The sequence below is a fragment of the Oryzias latipes genome, chromosome 4 (assembly GCF_053564925.1).
Source record: "Oryzias latipes strain Hd-rR chromosome 4, Olatipes_Hd-rR_3.1".
NCBI classification, from domain to species: domain Eukaryota; kingdom Metazoa; phylum Chordata; class Actinopteri; order Beloniformes; family Adrianichthyidae; genus Oryzias; species Oryzias latipes.
Window position 1 is genome coordinate 17,165,104 of NC_136240.1, and position 20,912 is coordinate 17,186,015.

The 20,912-nt window shown below is 39.7% G+C and overlaps 1 protein-coding gene and 1 long non-coding RNA gene across 3 annotated transcripts; both read left to right on the top strand.

The window, feature by feature from the left end:
- The first annotated feature begins 222 nt into the window (after positions 1-222).
- On the top strand, positions 223-12,321 carry ushbp1 (Usher syndrome 1C binding protein 1). 2 transcript variants are annotated; one of them, XM_011474057.4, is made up of 14 exons: positions 223-397; positions 1,161-1,384; positions 1,513-1,649; positions 1,740-1,903; positions 2,090-2,278; positions 2,418-2,641; positions 5,873-6,013; positions 6,187-6,275; positions 6,382-6,505; positions 6,653-6,887; positions 7,702-7,860; positions 9,756-9,853; positions 10,373-10,495; positions 10,573-12,321. In XM_011474057.4, exons 1-14 carry the CDS (start codon positions 389-391, stop codon positions 10,736-10,738), a joined length of 2,082 nt encoding a protein of 693 aa, XP_011472359.1. In that variant the 5' UTR covers positions 223-388; the 3' UTR covers positions 10,739-12,321. The 2 variants fall into 2 exon arrangements, with proteins under 2 accessions (XP_011472359.1, XP_020558071.1); XM_020702412.3 differs by having other exon boundaries at positions 236-397; positions 2,090-2,281.
- A 442-nt stretch (positions 12,322-12,763) lies between these two features.
- On the top strand, positions 12,764-20,231 carry LOC110014947 (uncharacterized). Its single transcript, XR_002289976.2, has 5 exons — positions 12,764-13,298; positions 15,708-15,786; positions 17,030-17,126; positions 18,849-19,062; positions 19,172-20,231. It is a non-coding gene; the product is annotated as an uncharacterized LOC110014947 (long non-coding RNA).
- Positions 20,232-20,912: the final 681 nt, after the last annotated feature.

Consider the following 20,912-nt stretch of genomic DNA (forward strand, 5'->3'; position numbering starts at 1 on the left):
CAATATGGTTAAAAGATAAAATTATATGTTCAACACCTTTAAATCTGTGTACCGGGGTATATTAAAATAGATGCAGTTAAGCGAATAATTTGATCACTAAAATTAAAATTGTTTCTTGTTTTCATTGGATACCCACAGTTCAGAGTTGTCATAGTGTGTGTGGCTACTGTGGAAAAAAACAGGAAAAGGTTCAGGGTGAAGAGGAATGGGTGTGGATGACTTACTGACAGTTTCCACTTACTCCATTCATCCCACTGCACTGGAAGCAAGAGAAAGCAGGCTTAGACTGAGGCAGAGTAATTTACTTACCATTATATTTGCAGAAAAGTAGCCCGTATTTTGCAGAAAACAAGAGAATTGAAGCAAGCATTTTGCTTTTGCTTGAAAAATGATGGAGGTGAGTAATTTAGAAAATATGTCTCTCCTGTTAAGTACATAATTTTTAAAAAGTTTTCCCTGGCATGACAGTCCAGTGATATTCATGTTTTATACATCTGCATGATTGGGCTACATCTTGTATCTTTGTCATAAATCAATAAGTCTACAAGGATCAACGACTGTAAATATTGTTAATTTTGTTTCCTTATTAAACAAGGCTATTTTTGAGCAGGATTTTTCATATGCTTAGGTGCTTTAATGAATGATTTGTGAGCTCCTACTCCTAAAATTTATGTACTGATGTGGTGATAGATGTGAAGTTAGAAATTGTAAAAATGACAACCCTTGTCTGCTAAACTGCTAAACTATCCACAGAATGCTGTTTTTGTGTCTGACACAGATTTAGAATTTTTTGCGTTTCAGGGACAAAGAATGTAAAATATTTTTACTGCTTTTGTTTGGACATAATTTATTTATGCAGAGTTCATTAAAGTTTCTTTCTTTGCTCTTTATTTGTTACCAACAGAAATGGCTTTTTTGGGTGTAATGTTATGATTTAGGCATTTAGCCAACACAAAAACAATGGATGGCATGTCCACAAATATTTGCTGAACAGGAAGTTGGATCTCAGGATGTTTTAGTTTCCTCCTTTTCCGCAGTGCAAAACAATAGCTTTAACCAGTCTGAAATCTGCTCAATAGCACTGTAAACTAATGTCATCCAATTCTATAATAGTATTGGTAAATTAACACATAAGCAAATACAACATCCTGTGTTCATAGGATTCAAGACGGGTCAGATGTGACAGTCTGAGCGCTGGCTCAGGGTTTGCTCTGGAGATGCTAACCCCTGGTGACCACGTGGCCCTTGATCCAGGGGGTTCTGATCCGGTCATCAGCCTCGAACCCACGGCTGCAGAGGTGGCTCAGTGTGAAGCTGAAGTAGGCACCCTGCTTAGCATCATTGCTGAACTCAACAAAACAATGGGGTCCCTTAAAGCACCGAGGTGGGCAAAGTTTTTGGCAATATGCGGAACAGCTTTTTGTATACAAGACATTGTTATGAACCTATGGTCATTAAAAAGAATTACATACTTTTCTTTGTTAATTTAACATAAATCCCTCACTCTTGCAGTGACCCAGGTGAATTGAGGCCTCCCGTTTCATCCAGGCCTCTGGTTCCCGATCTACTGTCTCACCGACTGGTCAGAAGCGGCTCAGAGAGGAACTCTCCCTCCATCATCACCTCTAAACCTCCACTTAATGATCGAGGTTGATGTTTTGGATGTTTTACACTTGCACTGAAAAGAGGAAATCCTCAGTAGCAGTTTGTTTGATGCACTTCTGATTTTCCACCTCTAGGGGGCAGTGGCGTTGTCTGGACAAAGCTGCAAGAGGTTTTATCATCAGTGGAGGACTCCATCAGCTACAGGAGAACCTGGGCTGCTCCTATAACAGCGTCTGATCAGGAGAAGCAGAAAGCTCACCTTAGAGCAGCTCATGAGAACTGGGCTAAAGCCACACAGGTATAAAACTGAAAAAAAAGAAAGAAAAAAATCACCAAGGCGCCTCAATGTATGACACTTAAGTCTTATGAAATCTGATGCAACACCATCTTCAAAAAATATGCTTCATGTATAAACCACAAAAAATGTATTGGATCACTTTAGATGAATGAATCTATATATATTAATGTATTTTCCTAATAACAGATAGTGGAGGACATGGAAAAGGAGTTTGGCATTTCATGTTCAGCCAGTGTTCCGAAGGAGCAGTATCCAGAGGACATGCTGTATTTGGACAAAAAGGAGCCTGCTGCAACTAATGCACTGCAGAATCAGCAGGAGGAAGAGCAGATGGCCCAGAACTCCACCAACCCTGCAGAAGAGGAGAAAAACAAGGTGGTAGGATTGTGTTTTTAACCAGTTTGGAGGCAAATGACTTCATCATAAAGGAGAAAATCAGGGATCACAGTGTTGCTAACCTTCAGTTTTAAGAATAAAACTATACAACTACAATAAGATAGACATGTTGTTTTAGTTTTCAGATCTCAGAAGGTCCCGAAGGTCCGGGAGTCCTTCCTACTTGCGTTCTGCTGGAGCTTTTTGCCCAGAATGGGCCTCTCCCCCCTCACCGTTACTCCACAGAAGAGCTGCGAGATCAATCACGCCTCTGTCTGTTGGTGGCGATGGGGCTCCACTGGACTCAGGCAGCACATGCTCCAGCCCCATCAGCCCTGAGCCTGAAACAGAGCGACTGAACAGGTGAGTAAAAATGAAGCAGCTTAGACGGCTGCAGAGTCCCAGAAATCGGCTAAGAAACAAATCGATCATGTATCCTGGTTCTTTATATTACCACAGGTAATATATATAATCTGTTAACTCAATAGAAAGTCACCAATCAGTGACAATCACAATCAAAACTGTGTAAACTAGCGTATCATATATGCTTAGTAATACTTGTTTAAAACACAAAGTTGAAATAATCATAGAGGCATTTTTCTCTTCAGACACCCATTAGATTGTCAGAAAACACTCTTTCATGATATAGATGTGATATTGTAGGGGTTTCTCTTGGATGGCATTAAATCAGGTCATAATTCTAAACTTAAGAAACCACAAACACCCTGCTGAAATCAGACAACTGTGCCATAAACGTCGTCCTTTTGGCTTCATGGCAGTTGCTGGATTCTCCTGAAATGATGCAGCACGATGGATATTGTACGGCTACAAACAACCCCAGACAGTAAAACCATTCAACTTTTAATACTGCTATTTGAACCATAGAGAGAGTGTAGCAAATAGTCACTGACTTCTAACTAAACTTTGAATTATTTTTCCACACAGACTCAGAAAACCAGAGCTACTAAAATCATTACAAATGGTGGGAATTAATTTAGTTTGTGCCCAACCCCTGAATAGCGAAACATCATTTCATTTCTTCATCGGTTTCCTGGTTATTTATAAAAAAAATGGAGAAAAGCAACTGTATTTTCTCTATGATTGTTTGACAAATATTGTGTTAATTGCAAAATTGCTGGTTTAATTCTGTAAAATATTTAAATATCCAAGTGGGCAAGAAAATGACCCCCCCCCCTGTTTATCCTGAGTGAGCATATGACATAAAAAGAGAAATAACAAATTACAGAGGAAAAAAAACACAACATCATTATTGATTTCATACAATAGTGTTTTTAAGAGATTTGCAAAGGTTTTGATACAGATTTTTTTTGCCTTTGTTTTAACCCTGTGAGCCCCGGATGCCGTCTACCCATCAGAACCATAGCCTGTATGTGTCATCTGGGCTGAAACAGTAAAGGTCATCTGACATAGGAGCTTTTGTTTTTAAGTTACTTGCTAAATTTGAGGTAAGAGAACAATATTCTAACAGGAATTACATGATACTAAAAGCAGGTACGTGCACACATAGGGCCCCAGGGATGCTTGAGCACCTGCCCTTTCTGTCTCTTATAAAATGCTCTTTTTTTTGTATTAACATTAATTATTTTCTGTTAGATATACAAGAAAAACATGTGGCTACAAAATCCCCTGGTATTCTATCAAATCCATTTTCTTGTAATCCGGGGATTTTTAGCTGCCGTTTCTGTCTATGCGGCTCCGCTCGGACTCAGAGCCGCCAGAAAGAGAAGCTGCTGCCCCACAGAGAACTAAAGAGACGTGACAGTGAAGCAATTTGGACCTGTGAGTTCTGGTCAAACTAAATTGCACTGATTGAAAGAGCCTAATATTTCAGTAAAATGCTCTATATTGGTCAAGGAGTCACTTTTCTACTTTTGCCAGACGTCTGAAAGCGCACATCAATTCAACACAGAGAGCAGATTGTGTAGTGACAGAAAGATTGGTACTAAAAACAAAATAAAACTCCGGTGGAATTTTCAAAACAAACAAACAATATTTATTATGACTTCATAGCTTCCTCACTACGAGTCTGGCACTAGAGATGTAAGAGCCAAAATGCAGGAAACTGGGCTTCAAGGCAGAAACATAAACATTTATTAAATAAACCTAAACAGGACAGCAAACCGCAGAGAAAGAAAAGACAGATGACCGGACAATGTAGAACTGAAAAGCAGACACTTCTACTTAATGAGGACAATGAACAAAAATGAAGACAGCTGTGGATGGATTAACATGAACCAGGAGTGACTGACAAGGGACAGATCATGACCAGAAACACTGCTGAAAAACCAAACTACACAGCAAAGTTTAATAATTACATGCAAATATTGTTCATATTTTCAGCATTCTGTGGACAGACTTTGTAGGATGTCTGTGTTTAAAATATTACTCTATCAATCCTGATTCATGTTGATTATGCTTGCAGTACAATTTCCCAATATAAATAGCCTCAGCTGTTTTATTGCTTTAATGTCCTCCAAGTCTATAATAAAGTGAACAAACTTATGTTGACAATATTTTTTTTACATCAAAAATGAAATTGGTATCACTTTCACCCACACAGGTATAGTAGCAGAGAAGTCATCTATTAGCAGTTTATTATAACATCTTACCTAATTTCCGCATTGTTTAAAAGACAAAAAAAATCTTTTTGCTGCCCTTATCCGACTTTGAGTCCCTGCCACTCTAAAAAAAACTGTGCACATCTCTGCATAGAAGCCAATAAACATTGAATGAATAAAGCTAACAAAAACGTGAAAATGTAACACACATAGAATCAGTCTGGAATAATTTGGTTATGTATTTCATTTGTCAGAGTCTAAAGCAGAAAATACATTCTATTCTTTAAGTTATAATTTGAACCAATCCTTCTCGCCATCCCACGCCATTCACGCTATTCCCTCGCCATTCACGCTCCACAGGAAACGCTGCGTTTTCTGCATCAGTCTCCTGCAGCATCACCTGATGCAAGAAAACCTGGATTCATTGGAGTGGTTTTCTCATGAAAAATCAACTCCACTTCTTTCATGATACTGGAGGTCGAGGTCAATGACCTGTAATTAATGAAGACCGAAACAGGCTTTTTACATTATTGTCTATTATAGAAGCTTTACTTTGAAAAAAATTGGTTGCCGAGGAACTGCTGTAGATCAGTGTGAATGAAAGCCTTGAAGGTTTCCAGAAAAAAAGTGAGCTAAAGCTACAGAGAGTTGACATTGTGGTGCAATTTTATTTCCTTTTAGGATGATTGAATGAAAGAAAAAGAAAAAAAAAAAGTTACACCAAAGTGAAAATAAATAATGAATTGTGCCAAAATGCCAATTAAACACATTTTTGAGCTCATTTGAGGGGATGTGAAGTATTTTTTCTTAATGTGAACATTTATTTAATCATCAATGCATTTTTCCTTCTATCTTTTTAGAAGCCAAAAGCCAAATGATCTTTGCTTAGAAACATTTACACAAGTATTTCCAAAGGTTCATCCAGTCAAACTGTTTCTTGACTTAATGGGAATTATTTTCTTATGATCTAAAATGCTTTTCCTTTTGAATTTTTGGCCAATTTCTCCCTTTTCAGATACATTGAGAGGTTGAGGGCCAGAAATGAACGGCTAACTGCAGCTCTGGAGCGAAGAAAAGCAGAATCGGAGCAAATGAGCACTAAACTCAACAGACTTGAGTCTAACTGCTCAACCCTGCAGTTGGCTCTGAGATACAGGTATGAAGGAAACGGATCTGACACAGCAGTCCATGCAGGCACACTCTTTTTTTTAGAGTTATAGGCTCTTTATTTGTTAAAATAAGGACTGTTCACAGGTCAGTGGTCTGTCAGGAGGCTCGTATGGCAGATCCCTCTGGTCTAATGAGGTTCTGTTTTGTCTTTTGTGACAGTGAGGAGTGTGAGGAGGCCTACAGCGAGCTGCTGTCACTTTATGATGCCAAGAGGCTGCAAAACGTTCCTCTGCAGACAGACTCGGCAGGTGTTTGATACTCACTCTAACCCTCTGAGACACAGCAGGTACAAGGCTGCTCTCACACTCAAAAACCACAGTTTGAGTCACATATTTCTCCTCTTTTCTGAGTCAGATGGGGACAGACAGCAGAGTGGAAGTCCTTCATCTGAGCTCAGGAGAATGGGAACGGAAGAGTTGTCCACCTCCTTCTCGACAGCAGGGTTCACTGAGAAAACACAGACTCCAGCAGAGCAGAGGTGAGGTTTTTTAGAGAGAAAAAAAAACAGAACAAAACTTGTTGATGATGACGTGAAGACACCTACTTTTGATGGAGGTGATCAGAACAAAAAAATAGAGAGTACAATAGAGTTTCAAAAGATTTCTAACCTTCTGTGGTTTCACAGCACGCCTGAGTCTGGGGATCGAGAAACAGCTCTCCGAAACCATATCGCCCTTTTGAAGAGAGATCGTGCAGCCATTTCTTTACACATGTCTGGCCAAGGAACCGGGGCCAAGCTGAGCTCGGATGCTGGTCAACCAGCTGGACAAAGATGGGGACACGGGTCTAAAGATGTCAGCAAGCCACCGGATTCCAAGCGGGAGAAAGCTTCACTATTTTATGAACTTGTATCTGTCAGGGTAAGAGCTGCACATTTGAAATTTGAAATTTTTAATTTGTTTAACCACGTAAATGTGAGAAAAACAACAAACCCCTGTCCAAAAGTCAGGTACCATATTTTTCAGAGAAGAAGTTGCAGTTTTTTGCACAGTTTGCACAGGGGTGCGACTAATACTGAGGTGCGGCTTTTGTGTTGTTTTTTTAAATAACTAGCAACAACCGCTAGACCGCTGACAGCAACACAGAAGAAGAAGCGCCGCTAAGTCTTACGCCGGGCTTGTTGGACTTGTTCCAAAGTGACACAAAGGATGAAGAATACAACAGTTTTAGTGATTTGAAGTGATATAAAGAGTTTGGTTGACTTGTTAGCATGTTCTTTATGATATGGTTATGTAAAAGATTGTTCATATGTTACGATAATATACTAGATTCCTCCCATGTTTCATGAACCTTTTTTTTTTGTTTTTGCTGCTACAACTTATACTCTGGAGCAACTTATGGTCCGAAAAATAGGATACATATTTAGTTTTTAGTTTAGTTTTTAATGTATTATTCTATTCCATGGTAATTTAGCTTAACTAACTCTTCATAACTCCATCATATTCATGTAAGAACTTCTTCCACAGACTGTCGCCACATCACATCTTTATTTATGTGTAACACTTTTTTTTTAATAGTCCACTTAGTTTGTTGAACGTAATGGCAAAATGGATAGTAGAAAGTAGAATTTAAAAAACAATTTTTAAAAACTTTTTTGTCTGCAATGGAAAATCAGTCTAATTGGATATTTACCTCAATAACAATTTTGTTTATGATATCAATGCTTTGGTTTAGGAGGAGATGTCTGATCTGCGAGCTTTAATCCGCCTTAAGGAGAAAGAACTACGGTGTTTGGAGTGGGGTTTAATGGGCCAGAAGGCTCAGGAAGCAGCCGGAGTTTTCATCCCAGAGAGTCTCCAAGAAGAAATGGAAGACCAGAAGATCGATCAACAGGTAGCTCAGACTCCCACTGCAGAAGCTTTTTTACTTTTGTGAGCAAATAATACAAAGTCAAGGTGAAAGGAGCAAGAGAGGGCAGGAGCTGGTCTACTGTGGCAGACCTGATTCGAATCTGGATGTCCCACATGGGAAATCACACAACTACCAAAGCAGAATCCCTTCAGGCCAAGAGGGATATTTTGGTTCCACAAAGTCTTCTCTTGGGCTGTCCTGCCTCTGCAGCACTAATTCATACAGCTCACCTCTGTCATTGTCAAAAGACAAAAATACGTACAGTTTCTCTAGATCGCCACAGCGACTTTCATTTCTTTTCCTTTTGACAGCTGAGTGTGATTTTTTTTTAAAACAGAATAGTTTCTCAACAAATTTGTTGTGTTAAGCTGCAAGAAAAACATTTTCTATGCATCCCGGTGTCCTGAATTTCCCTGTGAATGAACATATTTTCATCAGTTGTTCTAAAATGGCATAAAATCCCTTAATATATAACGCTTGTAAAAACCCTGATGCAAATACAACCAGAGGGTTTGAAGTTGAACTGAATTAGGAGGTGGGATGTTCAGCTTTGGTTGGCTGTCATTTGGATCAGATGACTGAACCTTTCCAGTCAAACCACAGACTTATAAACACTGGACTGCTCATCTCTGAGTAGGTCAAGAAAGTTGATTGCGGAGTTTGACTGCAGTTTATTCTGCCCACCAAATGCACCCCTCTCCCCATAGTTATAACGATTTATCATTAACCATCAGTCATCAAAAAAGCTTCAGAAATCAGAATGCACATAGGTTTATTTGGAGTGTAAATGTAGACTTTTTTAACATGAAGTCAATATAGAATTGCTCTCTTATAAAACCAGCCTCCAGCTGTCTTTTAGGGAATTGCATTATTTGGCTCATTGGGTTAGATTTAGTGGAAATACTGTTGTAAATATGCTAAAATCTGAGCTCTTTTAATAGTTTATGAACATGTGATTTCAATATATAAAATAATCACTTAAAAAATTAGTGCAAAATTTAGCATTCAAGTTAACTTTTAAACCCCCCTCTAGTGGTCATTTAAGGGACTGCAACTACTTCTTATTAGATGACAATTAAAGTCAAATGAGGCTTTTTAAAATTGTAAATACGTTTTTTTTGTTCAGTCATGGTGAATGTCATGTTTTGTTACAGTACAGAAAGCTGAGGGGCTTTAAAAGTTTCAACTATGATAGATGCAGTTTTAAAAAGTGCTGAAAAATATGCTTTTCGTCTGGCCTTTGGAAAAAAAACATCTATAAAAATAAAAACATTTTGGCTCCTTGTAAAAAGCTATGTTAATTTATAAACTTGTACCATTTTAGAGACCCAGTCCAATCATCTTTTGATCTATTGTTAAGGTTGCTTACAACCCCAACATAACATCAGCGGTGCAAAAAAGAAATGTCAAGCAATAAATGAGCCAGTTCTGTGCCAGATTCCAGCTCAGACGAGGAAAACAAAGACGTACATTAATCTAGTTTGTGACCCGCATATTGTAGATTTTACATAACAACCACAATCTGCAACTGATTCACAATCGTTTAAAATTGATTCCAGAAACAGTTCTATTTATATACTGGTATATATACTCCATCGTGAGAAAAATGCTATAAGAACATGGTCAAAACCCAAAAACACCATTTTCATTGAAGTGGGTCTTTAACAATAGGAGGGATGTAAACCTCTTTTGTAACCTAAATAATTAGCTGTAATCTGCTTGCAAAACTTGCAAAAGGAACCATCAAGGCAGAAAACAGAAGAAAAGCATCTGAATTTAAGTCAGAATGAATTGTCTGGAAATGTTTTATGCAAGAATAATAAATGGTGACAGATTTTCTTTCACTTAAATTTACTCTAATTACTTTTGTGCTTTAGACGCTCAATGACAATGCTGCTAGAGCTGGTTTTGAAGGGGACATCACTAGTCCTCTGACCAGACCCATTCTGAAGGAGCTGCAGGCAGTCCTGCAAAGGTGAGACATTATTTCTGCACAACCTCATCTACTTTACAAAATGTCTCAAACTTTAGAAAACATGTTTTTCTGCAATAACGTTCTGTCAAAAGAATGAATTAATTGTTTTTATGTATTGGTTGCTTTAATTGAAAAGGCTTCATCACGATGAATTATCACTTGCAGTAATCCTAAAATCTGCAGTAGAAAACACATCATCTGTCTATTTCCTGGTTTTTATCTGTTGCTTAGTAACACTGACAGAAGAAAAGCAGACTTTGGATAAAGGGAAATGTTTTTTTTCTCTCTCTGTGGTTCATCAGACTGTCCTTTTTCCTTTTTTAACCTTGAATGTTGTTTTTTTTTCTTGAATCGCTCCTCTCTCACGTAATTCATCAGATGTGCTCTGAAGTCAAGGACAGAGGATGAATGCAAACCTTTTCACACTTTCCACAAAACCGTTTGAGTAAACATCCTCTGCGGCTTAATCAGAAATATGGCTTTAATAGTTCTTTCTGAACAATTATTTCATTTTCTCAGAGAACAAGCCCTAAAGAAGAGACTGGCTCTGGTCCATGACTCCTTAAACACAGCACTCAAAGACAACCCCTCACACAGGAAGGACAATGGGGAGCATATTGCTCGCCTCACACAGGCACACAGGTGATTATGATGCTAAAAACATTGAATTTGTGGCTCTGTCGTTCTGCTAAACCGGGTCTTGTGGGGCTTCCTTGCAGCAAAGCACTGAGTTCATACCGACAGATTCGTAGAAAGTACCGGGAGCAGGTGTGGAGGCTGGAGCAGAAGGTGGCAGCCATGATGGAGAGTCACCACAGCCAGAGCGGAGCAACGAGGGATGCAGGAGAAGCTCTGGAGTGGAGGAGGGAAGAGACCATTTTATGAGATACCTATTTAGTCAAAGCTAATACTCATCTTCAATCCCCATGTAAACATGTTTGTTTAGAAATCTGATGTAGCTATTTTATAGCTATCTTCAGCCCATCTAACATTAACCCTGTGAAGCCCACTTCATTAAACAATTGACAGAAAAAAATCAGTTTTTTGGGAATTGTAATGTTATTTCTTTGATGAAATCCACCAAACTTTTGCAAAATCCTTTTTTAAGAGCTAAAGATAGTATTACTGGTAATTAAGATCGATGGGTGATTTGGTACGTTGTTTTCTCACAACAATGTTAAATTAAGATATAAAAATGTTGACACGTTCAGGAAAAAAGCACTTTATTTATCCACTGTCACAAGTGAGATCCACACATTTTTAACGTGGTGAAACTGCAATATAAAGAGTAACCCTTGTGCTCAGTGGCGGTTCTACCCTGAATTACTCCCCGGGCGAGACCCTCCTCTGCCCCCCCCCCCAATAGAGTCACTTTGTCCATTCATTGTAACTGAAAATACAGTTAGGAAATATTTAATTAAACACAAATAATCTGAAATAAATATTATAAACTACAAATCACACTAATAATACTCTAGAATAAATGTAACTGCAGCACTAAGAACAGAAAACACTAACTAAAACCTAACCTTTGTGGCCTTCCTGATGTAAGCTTGTCAATAACGTCATCATATGAAATCTGCTCCCCCCCTGAATGATTGATACTAACAACAGCAGGTTAGTGAGTTGCTCCTGAGACATTGGTGATCTCAGGTATGACTTGATCAACTGGAGTTTTGAAAAGCTAACAGCAGCAGCAGCAGCAGCAGCTGCAGAAGCAGCAGCATGCTACCATCACAGCTCATTTAACATTATGAACTAATATACTACAGTAAAACACAACAAAAACTTTGTGATACAGCAGAGCAGACAGACACACGAATCATAACTAATGTTACAAGTTAAGGCAGAGCAAACATTTAAGAATAAATATCTTAAAAATGACGTTATTTGAAATATTTCGGCCAACTTCAGTTTTGGTCATGATAGACCAAACAAGAGATTTTTCATCTGCAACGTTGTTGTTGTTGGAGGGCAGGTAGCATTCGAATTTAGAAAACGTGCATCTAGCTATGCGATAATACCCTTTTCTTTGTCTCTTTTCTCCTCTTCTTCTTTTCTTTCTAAATTGGGCACCAGCTTTGACCTTTTTTCTCCATATTTCAGATGTTTTTGCATTTAGCCTAAATGTCCTGACATAGGTATCAAGTCTGCCGACTAAACCAACTGTCATTTAAGTGAAGAATTTTTTTTGTTTTCCCATTTTTTATTTGTGCATTTCACACAAAAATAACCAAAAAAGCATGATTTTTTTATACCTTTTTATACCCGCAGCCCCCCCCCCCCCCCTCCCCCGTTCGTCAAACATTTCCAGCAGGAGCGCGTGCAGCTGCACCCAGGGGCGCCAATTCGCTACATGGCGGCGCAATTTTTATTTTTATTTTTTCATCAAGCACTGAGCCGCGGCCCGCGACCGTTGCCCCCCTGGAAGAAGATCCAGCCAGGTTTGCGCATGCGTTTTGCGCTCCGTGCTCACCTCTCAGCCTGCACCCTTCACCCCGCGCCCCCTCCCTTCTCCTTCTTCACCCCGCGCCCCCTCCCTTCTCCTTCTCACACACATTTGCGTCTACTTCTCAAAGACAGGAGGGAGCGCAGCTGCGGGGCGGGGGCGCCGCCAGGTTTCAGGCTGTTACAAACTCTGTGATATAAGTAAACCAATAGTGGTGCATAAAGTATTTTACAAGAGCTGAGCCGCTGGCGCCGCCCCTCCGTCATTTTTCCGCCCCGGGCGATCGCCCGTATGGCCCGTGCCTAAAACCGCTACTGCTTGTGCTATCCTAGGCACTTTATGATTGGGAGTTGGGTCATCTAGACCCACTAGACAGTGCTCTGAACCTTTTTTCTTCAATGATTTGTGATCTTCACTGGTGTCCATGGATTACATGAAATCTTTCCACCTTTATCCACCTTTGTCATGGTGGTGAGAACATGTCAATGTAAGGGTGGGGTCATCTAAGATAGCACAAGGGTTAAATTATCAACAAATTCTGCATTTTTTCAGTGCACTATGTACTCGTTTTTAAAAATGGATAACAATAGAAATTTTGAAAAACACATTACACCATAGCATTAAAACTTAGTTTTCCCTTTCTCGCAACAAATTAGAAGACTTTTTTAGCAGAGACAGCCCTGAGCTGTACAAAGACTTGTTGACAGACTGAGCTGGAAACGGGGCCATATGCTAATTTTTTCCCATAAAAGCGATCTCCATAAAGCCGTTCCTCAACTGACCGCAATGGAGCGGCAAAAAGATCCGACAAAAAGGGGGGATGGGATCTGGAACAATAGCTGATGTGCACAAAATGTTCGGCAACTCATTTATCTTGTATCCACTTTCATAGTTGCTCGTCGGCGGCCTTTCACCACTGAGAGTTCAACTTAAAGGTCAACTCATCTTCATACAGCAAAAAAACATTTTTCTCTAAGGGGGTTTGGAAGCATCCAGGTGAGAGGTTATTGGTTCACTTATCTGTTTTTAAAGATGAAAACGAAGAGAGGAAATGAAAAATAGAAAGGTAAAACATAAGGGAATTCCATTTATAGGATGGAACAATCTCAAATTATGCTTTAAACATTAGATTTTAAAAATCCCTGTGTTGCATTGATAGAAAATGGATAAAAACTCATTTTCCTGCATGACCATGGCAGCTGATAGATATAAGCGCATCATTTAAAACTCCATCTACCTCACCTTATTTTCTCCCCTCCATCTTTTAGTCCTCACCACTCACTCGTTCATCAATTTTTCTGCCAATACTCTCTATTATATCCCTCTCAATTTTCTCCGAAGTCTTCCCTCATGATCCAGCGCTCCCCCCTTCCAGCCGACCCTGCGTCCTGACCTTCTCAAAGCGGTCATCTGCAGCTGTGACCGGCGGTCAGGAGGTTAAGGCAAAGGTCTAGTGTCACACCCACAGGGTCACAGCGATGCTTGGCTGTTGTGTTAGGCGGTGAATGGCGGGTTCAGAGCGCCAGACGAGGTGGCGAACCCCTGACGCCCTGACTGTTGCCTGAGCTTGCCCTTTCCCGAGCAGAGGTCAACGCAGCGGGTCTGTTCTCCTGATCTTCCCATAGCACCACTATTGTTGTAATAGCTGCCATTAAAGCACATGATACAATTATCATTGCACTTTATGTTGCCACTCTTCAAGATCCATGTTAAGCTCCTGAGTTCATCAAAGGCATGTAGATGACATGAGTGTTGTAACCTCTGGGTGACTGTGGAATCAAAGATGAAACAATAATGACAGAATTTCCTGCTGAAAGAAAATCCAAGTTTTTTTTATTTGTAACAAAATCACAAGTAGCCTTATCCTGTTTGGTGATGAAGGATGTTTTCGCATTAATTTAATTATCCAACTCAATGTCTTTAGTCCAACAAAAAAGCATCATTCCTAAGAAGCACATACGTTTTTGTGATTTAAAAAGCATCAAATGAATAGTAATGAGAGCTTTAAATATAGTTATATCTCATTATACCTGTCACTTTTGCATTTTTAACTAAATTTTATAATTTTATTGTAGCTGGAGCTGTGTAATTATTCATAAAACAGTCAGATTGTGACATTAAAAGCATACCTTTAAGGAATTCTAAACTTATTGAAATACTGCATTACAGGTTTTGCACTGACAGGTTATTTTGTGCCAAATCTATAAAAAAGATTTTCTTTAAAGATTTTAACATTTTTTGTTACATTTTGCCATAAGTTTATGTGTAATAAATATGTTGTAGTTACTGTCATTGTTGAAAAAAACTAAAATGAACTCTCACCCGATCTTTAAAATCACATAATGTGGTCTACGTGCTTTAGAATTAAGACTTATAGGTAATAAACAATAAAAATATCATCATTAGCTGTAGTGTAAAAAGTGTAATAAAGTTTAGTTGCAAATTCAGAGTTAGTACATAAGTAAAGACATCATTTTGTGGAAAACTATAATACAGTTTGGGCAGTTAAGACTGACTAGAATATGAAATGACTTCCATAAAGAGGTTATATATGTAGTGCTGAACCACCCACACAATATCAATGAGCATGGCATCAGATTTATTCAAGTCATAATCAATTCTTTTCTGCATTGCACATTGATGTTAATCATTGTTGTAGTTTATGCAGCCTTGACTAAACAGGCACTTGTATTAAAAAAAACAGCTACAAAAATAGTTTCCTAATTGTTTCTGCACTTTAACTTTTAATGCAGTTTTAATAGAAGCCAATGATGAGGCAATGCTCTAAATGATGGGATGGAATGGAGGAACCGTCTGTTGCCATTTTGTCTCCATGTTTGTAGACCCCCCCCCCCCCCCCACACACACACACACACACACACACACACATACAGGATAGAGTCTGTGAAGGACTCGGTGAACGGTTGAGTTTTATAGTTCCTGGGAAAAATACCCACACCATTATTAGACAACGGCAGCAGCTGTCAATCAGAGTGGGGGTGGATGCAAGCAAGCTGGCATACTGGAAGGACGGGCGGGGGGGTGACCTATGGGTTTCGGGTCAACTCATTTACTCTCTGCGTCCATCCCATTATTTTAATAAGTTGCCCTTCTGTAAGCTGTATCAAGAGATTACAGCCTACAACCGTTCTCCCTCGAAGCCATCAGCTCACCTGTCGCAACCGCTCTATATCCCCTTCTCATTCACTCCTCCTCTTTTCATCCCTCCATCCTCTGCTCCGCCGCCTCACCCAGCTGACACCTCTCCCCCAGTTTTCTGACAACAGTCCGCTCAAGCCGAGGTCAGGGAGGTGGAAGGGGCAATGGCAGCTTGGAGAAGCACGAAAGAGATTTGACCTCAATCAAATGGCCGACCACATCCGCTTTGTCCTCTCGCCCACTCAGATAATGAGAGCAAACAGCTCAGGCCAACAGGCCACCTCTCCACAGACAGCAACGGATAAAGAGTAAAACCTTGTTGCATGTAAGTCCATGTAAGGTGATTTCCATGCTTGTTACAGGATTGCATGCGTGCGTGTCGGTGGACGGAAAAAGTTGCAGAGTGCCTAAAATTCATCAGCTTGATGAACATCTAAAAAGAGCTCTATTTATAAATTCTAATCTAGACGGGAGGCATCAAAGCTCTGAAGTCAGCCAGAACAAACACTTTGCAGGGAAATTATTTGGTGAAATAACGTATCAGTGTTGACATAACTAGGCCTACACACTGCTGCCCAACAGATCCATGGACAAGAACATTTTGGAGTAAAGCAGATTAATGGAAGATCAAAGTTGAGGTTGAGGAGTTTATTTCTATAAAAAACATTATGGATTTGTGATTAGTTATTAGGTTAAAGTTATTGAAATTAAAATGATTTTAACCATAATCAAATTTTATTATGCTTATGCTGTAAATAATTCCAGAGCCTCCCACAAAAATATACAAAAATAAACAGTTTTTTATTTAAAATTCACACATTTGCAAACATTAGCAGAACGTAAAGATATTTGTTTTTTACTTTTTTCCATTTAACCATGTGATTAAATCAAATAAGTGGAGAATTAAAGACAAACGTAAATGAAATGCAACTCGTACATGAAACACAACTTAATATTTAAAAAAAAACATCTGTTTGTTAAAGTTGAGAATTGTAAAAGTTTCTATTTTTTACATTAAATAAATCAATCACTTCTTGGTTGAATAAATAGAAAATGTGTGTTTTGATAATTATAGAATGGAGAAACATCTGAACATGTGGGCCTCCTGATATGTCTGTTACTCCTGGTATGAAGTTCAGAGTCAGAAAGTTTACTGAAACTTCTCCTGCAGTGGAACATTTTCATTGAAGTTTTCTCATTTGAAATTTCCAAGGAGAACAAAAAGAATAACCACAGGTGCAAATTGTTTCATAAATGTTTTTATTTTAAAAGCAAAAATAGTTGAAGACTTGAGATGAACGCAACATAATTAAGTTTCTTGTGTGTCTCCTGTCTTTTTCTACACTGTGTTTTTTCTTCAACGTTCCCAGAGATGTTGAAGTTAAGAAAATAGATTATTTTTTATTTTGTAGAGTGTATGTTGTTTTAAAGGCTTTTGTGATTTTATTTCAGTAAAATAACCAGTTGCCTCATTTGTCCAATTCAGTTCTGAGTCACCTTGAAAATCCCTCACAGAGCGTACCTTTTGTTTCTCCATTAATCAATGCTGTTCACTTCATCCGGAGCAGAGAAGCAGGGAGTGAGGTTACCCCAGGTGACTCTGTGTCAGAGGCAGGCGGCCTCTTAGAGCACGTCAGCATCACAACAACATGGAACAAAATACAGGTCTGTGCACTTAAATGAAATGAAGTGCAAACGTGTTTAGTGTTCTGAGATTTTCTAACTTTTTATCCTAGTCTGAGTGTAAAGAAAGAATAAATGAGAATAGAAGTGTTGAAGTGTGAAATGACATGCAACAAAATCCCTGGACAGAGGATAAAATCCATTAATAAGAGAGGACAACAACCCCTTTCAACCCTGCAGGCTGGTTCTGAAGTCTGTTGTGCAAATCCACCTGCCTTGAACTCATTTAATTTCATCATTCCTACTGAACCGCATGATGTGCCATGATGTGCCATAAAAACAATGGATCAAATTGATCAAAAACTGTTCTCTTTACATGCTTTTTGTATTCCGATTACTTTGATTTAAATTGCTAAACCCTGATCTTCATCTCAGATGCAATCCGTGCCGTCCACAGTTTGGGCATAAGGCAGCCACCCCGCTGCTCAGAAGTCAGTAAGATAAAGATACAAGAGATTACAACAAGCTGCAGACACACAAGATCTAATGAGGTCAAAGCAGCTCAGCGTGAGAGCAGTAGATTACAGCAATGAGGTGTTCAGGGGGAAAAGATTGCAGGAGGAGGGGCCTCGACCTAATTCTGTTAAAGCATTTGAGTCGTCCTCAGTGAGCTGATTAAGTTAATTTTCAGTCATGCTAAGCACCTTAGGTGGCCCACAGGCAATATGTGGTATAACGGAGACCACAAATGGGGAGTAACAGGTTGGACATCCATTGGACAACTTAGTGGTGGAGACTGTCAGGAGTTTTAAAACTGTAAAGAGAGCGAGCCTTGGTTTTCAACAAAATATTATCAATCTGTCTTAAACATAGCATGTCAACGATAATCTTTTTACTCCTGGGGCAAAACATTTAGCTAAACTATTTTCAGGCATTGCCTGTTGGAGCACATCGGTCTCCTCCACCCCACGGCTCTTTGGTTGTAAACTGTTTTGTTTGCTCAGATCTGAGGATTTTCCTGAAATGGTTCTCTGAATGTCTGAAGACGGTGAAGGTCACAGGTGTAATCATTTAGGTGTATTCTTTGAGGGGACTCCACGATGAAGAGGAAGCATAGAGGCAGAGCTGACCCCTGCGGAGCTGCAGATACATCAAAGCATATAGCAGGGAGGACTTAAGGGTTGTGACTGATGCTATGAAGCCGTCATAAATCAAGTGCTAAGAGAAGATTAGCTTTGTAAGAAAGACTCAGCTGGGACAGAATATTAAAATCAGCTGAACTTTCTGTAATGGTCAATAAAATTACATTAAAGGTTCAGTCGCTACATTAATCACTTTTTAGTAATCTGAAAAATAACTACCACATAGATGTGCCAGCTATGATCACAAGGCTAAAGAGGAGATCTGTAATATTCTGAGAAAAATTACTTATTTTTTGGTGCTTTACCAGGAATTTTAGGGGTTTTGCTGTTTGAACTTTGACATTTAAACATTCACATTGCATAATGAAGGAAATGTGTGTGTTTTTTAGAATAATTCCCTTTTTTTATGCTTTTGGGCAAAAGACTTTTGCACTGTTGGAAAGATAGGTTGTTGCCCTCTCATATACTGCCAAGTTTGTGAGGAGTATGCATTTGTGGGAGAGCTAACTATAGAGATAGCACCCATGAAAAATTGCCAAATCTTTTTTGCCAACGGCAAAAAGCTCATTCTGCCACTGAATCTTTATGTGGTGTATGGTAATTTCCATATTCTTTCAAACAGGCGCTCCAGCAACGGGTGGATGAATCATCCCACACACTGCTGTGGGATGGCGTCACATTCTTCAACCGTTCGTGGATGTGGTTGGGTTGGTCACTGTGGGAGGAACAGCATCCTCCTGCAGATCCTAGTGTTTAATGAGGTCAGGACTGCTGGGATGTCTTTTTGTTCATCTCCAATCCCAAAATCTAGTCTCCGCTGAAGCAGCTCTGAGGGGGTGAGCATTGTCGTCTCTAAGGTTTGGCTCCATACGGAGTTGCCACTCGTTGCAAAATCACATCTCAAAGCCTCAATGCATCTGATGAAGACACACTTTGTTTTTCCAGTGAAGGAAATGCTGGGCCATACCAGCACACACCCTCCACCAAGAGATGTGACTGTATCAGTGATCTTCTCCACATGTCCACCTCATGATCCAACTACTTTTGGCAGAATCTGGACTCAGTCCTGAACACAATGTTCCTCCACACGTTCAGGTTCCAGTGCACGTGTTCCTGACACCAGCAGTGAAGGGCAATCATGGCAAGCCTCCTGGCAGCTCCATGAAACCAGAGATTAACTGTGTGCAGTCTGTTCCTGACTGGGCAGAGAGGCATCTGCCACGTCACACACCAAGCCCTGACTGCAAATTTTTATAAGGGAACGGATGAAACTTAAGAAAAAAGGTTTTGTTTTGCAGGTCTAACACCCACTGTTGTATGAAACCAAACCCTCTGTGTGGAGATGCTTCTAGAACTTTTACATAGACCCTCTCCCGATCAGTCAAACACGGCATTCTAAGAGCTGAAACCCACTAACATCTTCAACACTTTAGAAAAAAAAGAGCCTTTCGGAACATCCATTCATCAATGTCTCGCTTCCCTTTGTTCAGGGTCAGGGCAGGACTGATGCCTTGCAGCTTGCATCCAACTCTCACACTCCAGTCTGTTTACCACAGCAGTCAGGCCGGCATTTGTGTTTTTGGACCAGTGGGGGGAAAGAATTATGTGGGGAATTGATGAACATTTATCTAAAATGTTTTAACCAAAAAGATAAAGTCAAAAGTTTACGACTGCATTGCCAGCCAAAAGGAATGCGAAGCAGATCAGAGCAGTCCATTTCACAAACAAGTATCATCGTTTCTTAAAGCTAAACGCGGGTTAAATGGCATCTATGGAGTACAAATGAATGCTTAAGCCAAATGGAAACAGAACTCCAGGATTTCATCTGTATGAAGAAAACTTTATCTGATGTCTGTGACCAGAAAACAGACAAAAGTAAGAATTTCAAGTTAAAACTGAAGGTCAAGTGATTTTCAACGGGATCAAGGGATCTTAAATTGTATTGTGGCTCAAAAGTGCAAAACTAGTTTTAAAAACATGAGAAAATAAAAGCTAGACCCGGTCACACTTTTGTCATATTCATTTCAAACTGAGCTTGTTATCAAGCTCACACCAAAAACACAGCAGAAACCAGTAATTCTTAATCAATCATGTTTGGATACTTATCTCTACAGCAGTCACACAAAGAGAGGCTTCACTGCTGCTACAGTAAACAGCTGAATTGAATGTTCAACAAACAGCAAGAGCAGGAGATCTGATTAGAATGACAACAAAACACAGCAAATGGGAAGTTTCCCACCATCTCCAGCAGGTCCTGGGAGAAGAGAAGGGCAAGTATTGATTGGACACCTTGTGTAGTTGTGGAGCCACCCCAGCAGATGTTTTTCTTGGCTGGTTTCACTGCCTTGTTTATTTTAGATTGCTCTTTCATGCGCTGGAGGTCAAAGGCCCAAGGAGGGCAGCATGTTATGAGGGGCAGGGGGAGAGAGGGACGATGATTTTTCTTCTGGCTTTTGGGCCAAAGGGCACTAGGGCTAATGAAGAAAGAGCACAGAGTCACAGGCTCCTGCTTGTTCACCCAGAGTTACTCCTCCGAGTGAAAGGTTAACTTCGGTTTTCAAATTCCTCTGCTTTTAACTAATGCAGTGCCACACTCTTCAGCTGCAACCGAGTTCATCTGAACCTGCTCAAGCGGAGGTCAAACTCCTGTGTACAAGATCAACATGAAATCCTGCTGGCGGTAGAC

What these genes read in the sequence shown, in the direction of transcription:
- ushbp1 (XM_020702412.3), top strand. An exon ending in GGGTCCCTTAAAGCACCGAG is followed by an intron (nt 1,385 to 1,512) that starts GTGGGCAAAGTT and finishes TCACTCTTGCAG; the next exon opens with TGACCCAGGTGAATTGAGGC. An exon ending in CGCCTCACACAGGCACACAG is followed by an intron (nt 10,496 to 10,572) that starts GTGATTATGATG and finishes GCTTCCTTGCAG; the next exon opens with CAAAGCACTGAGTTCATACC.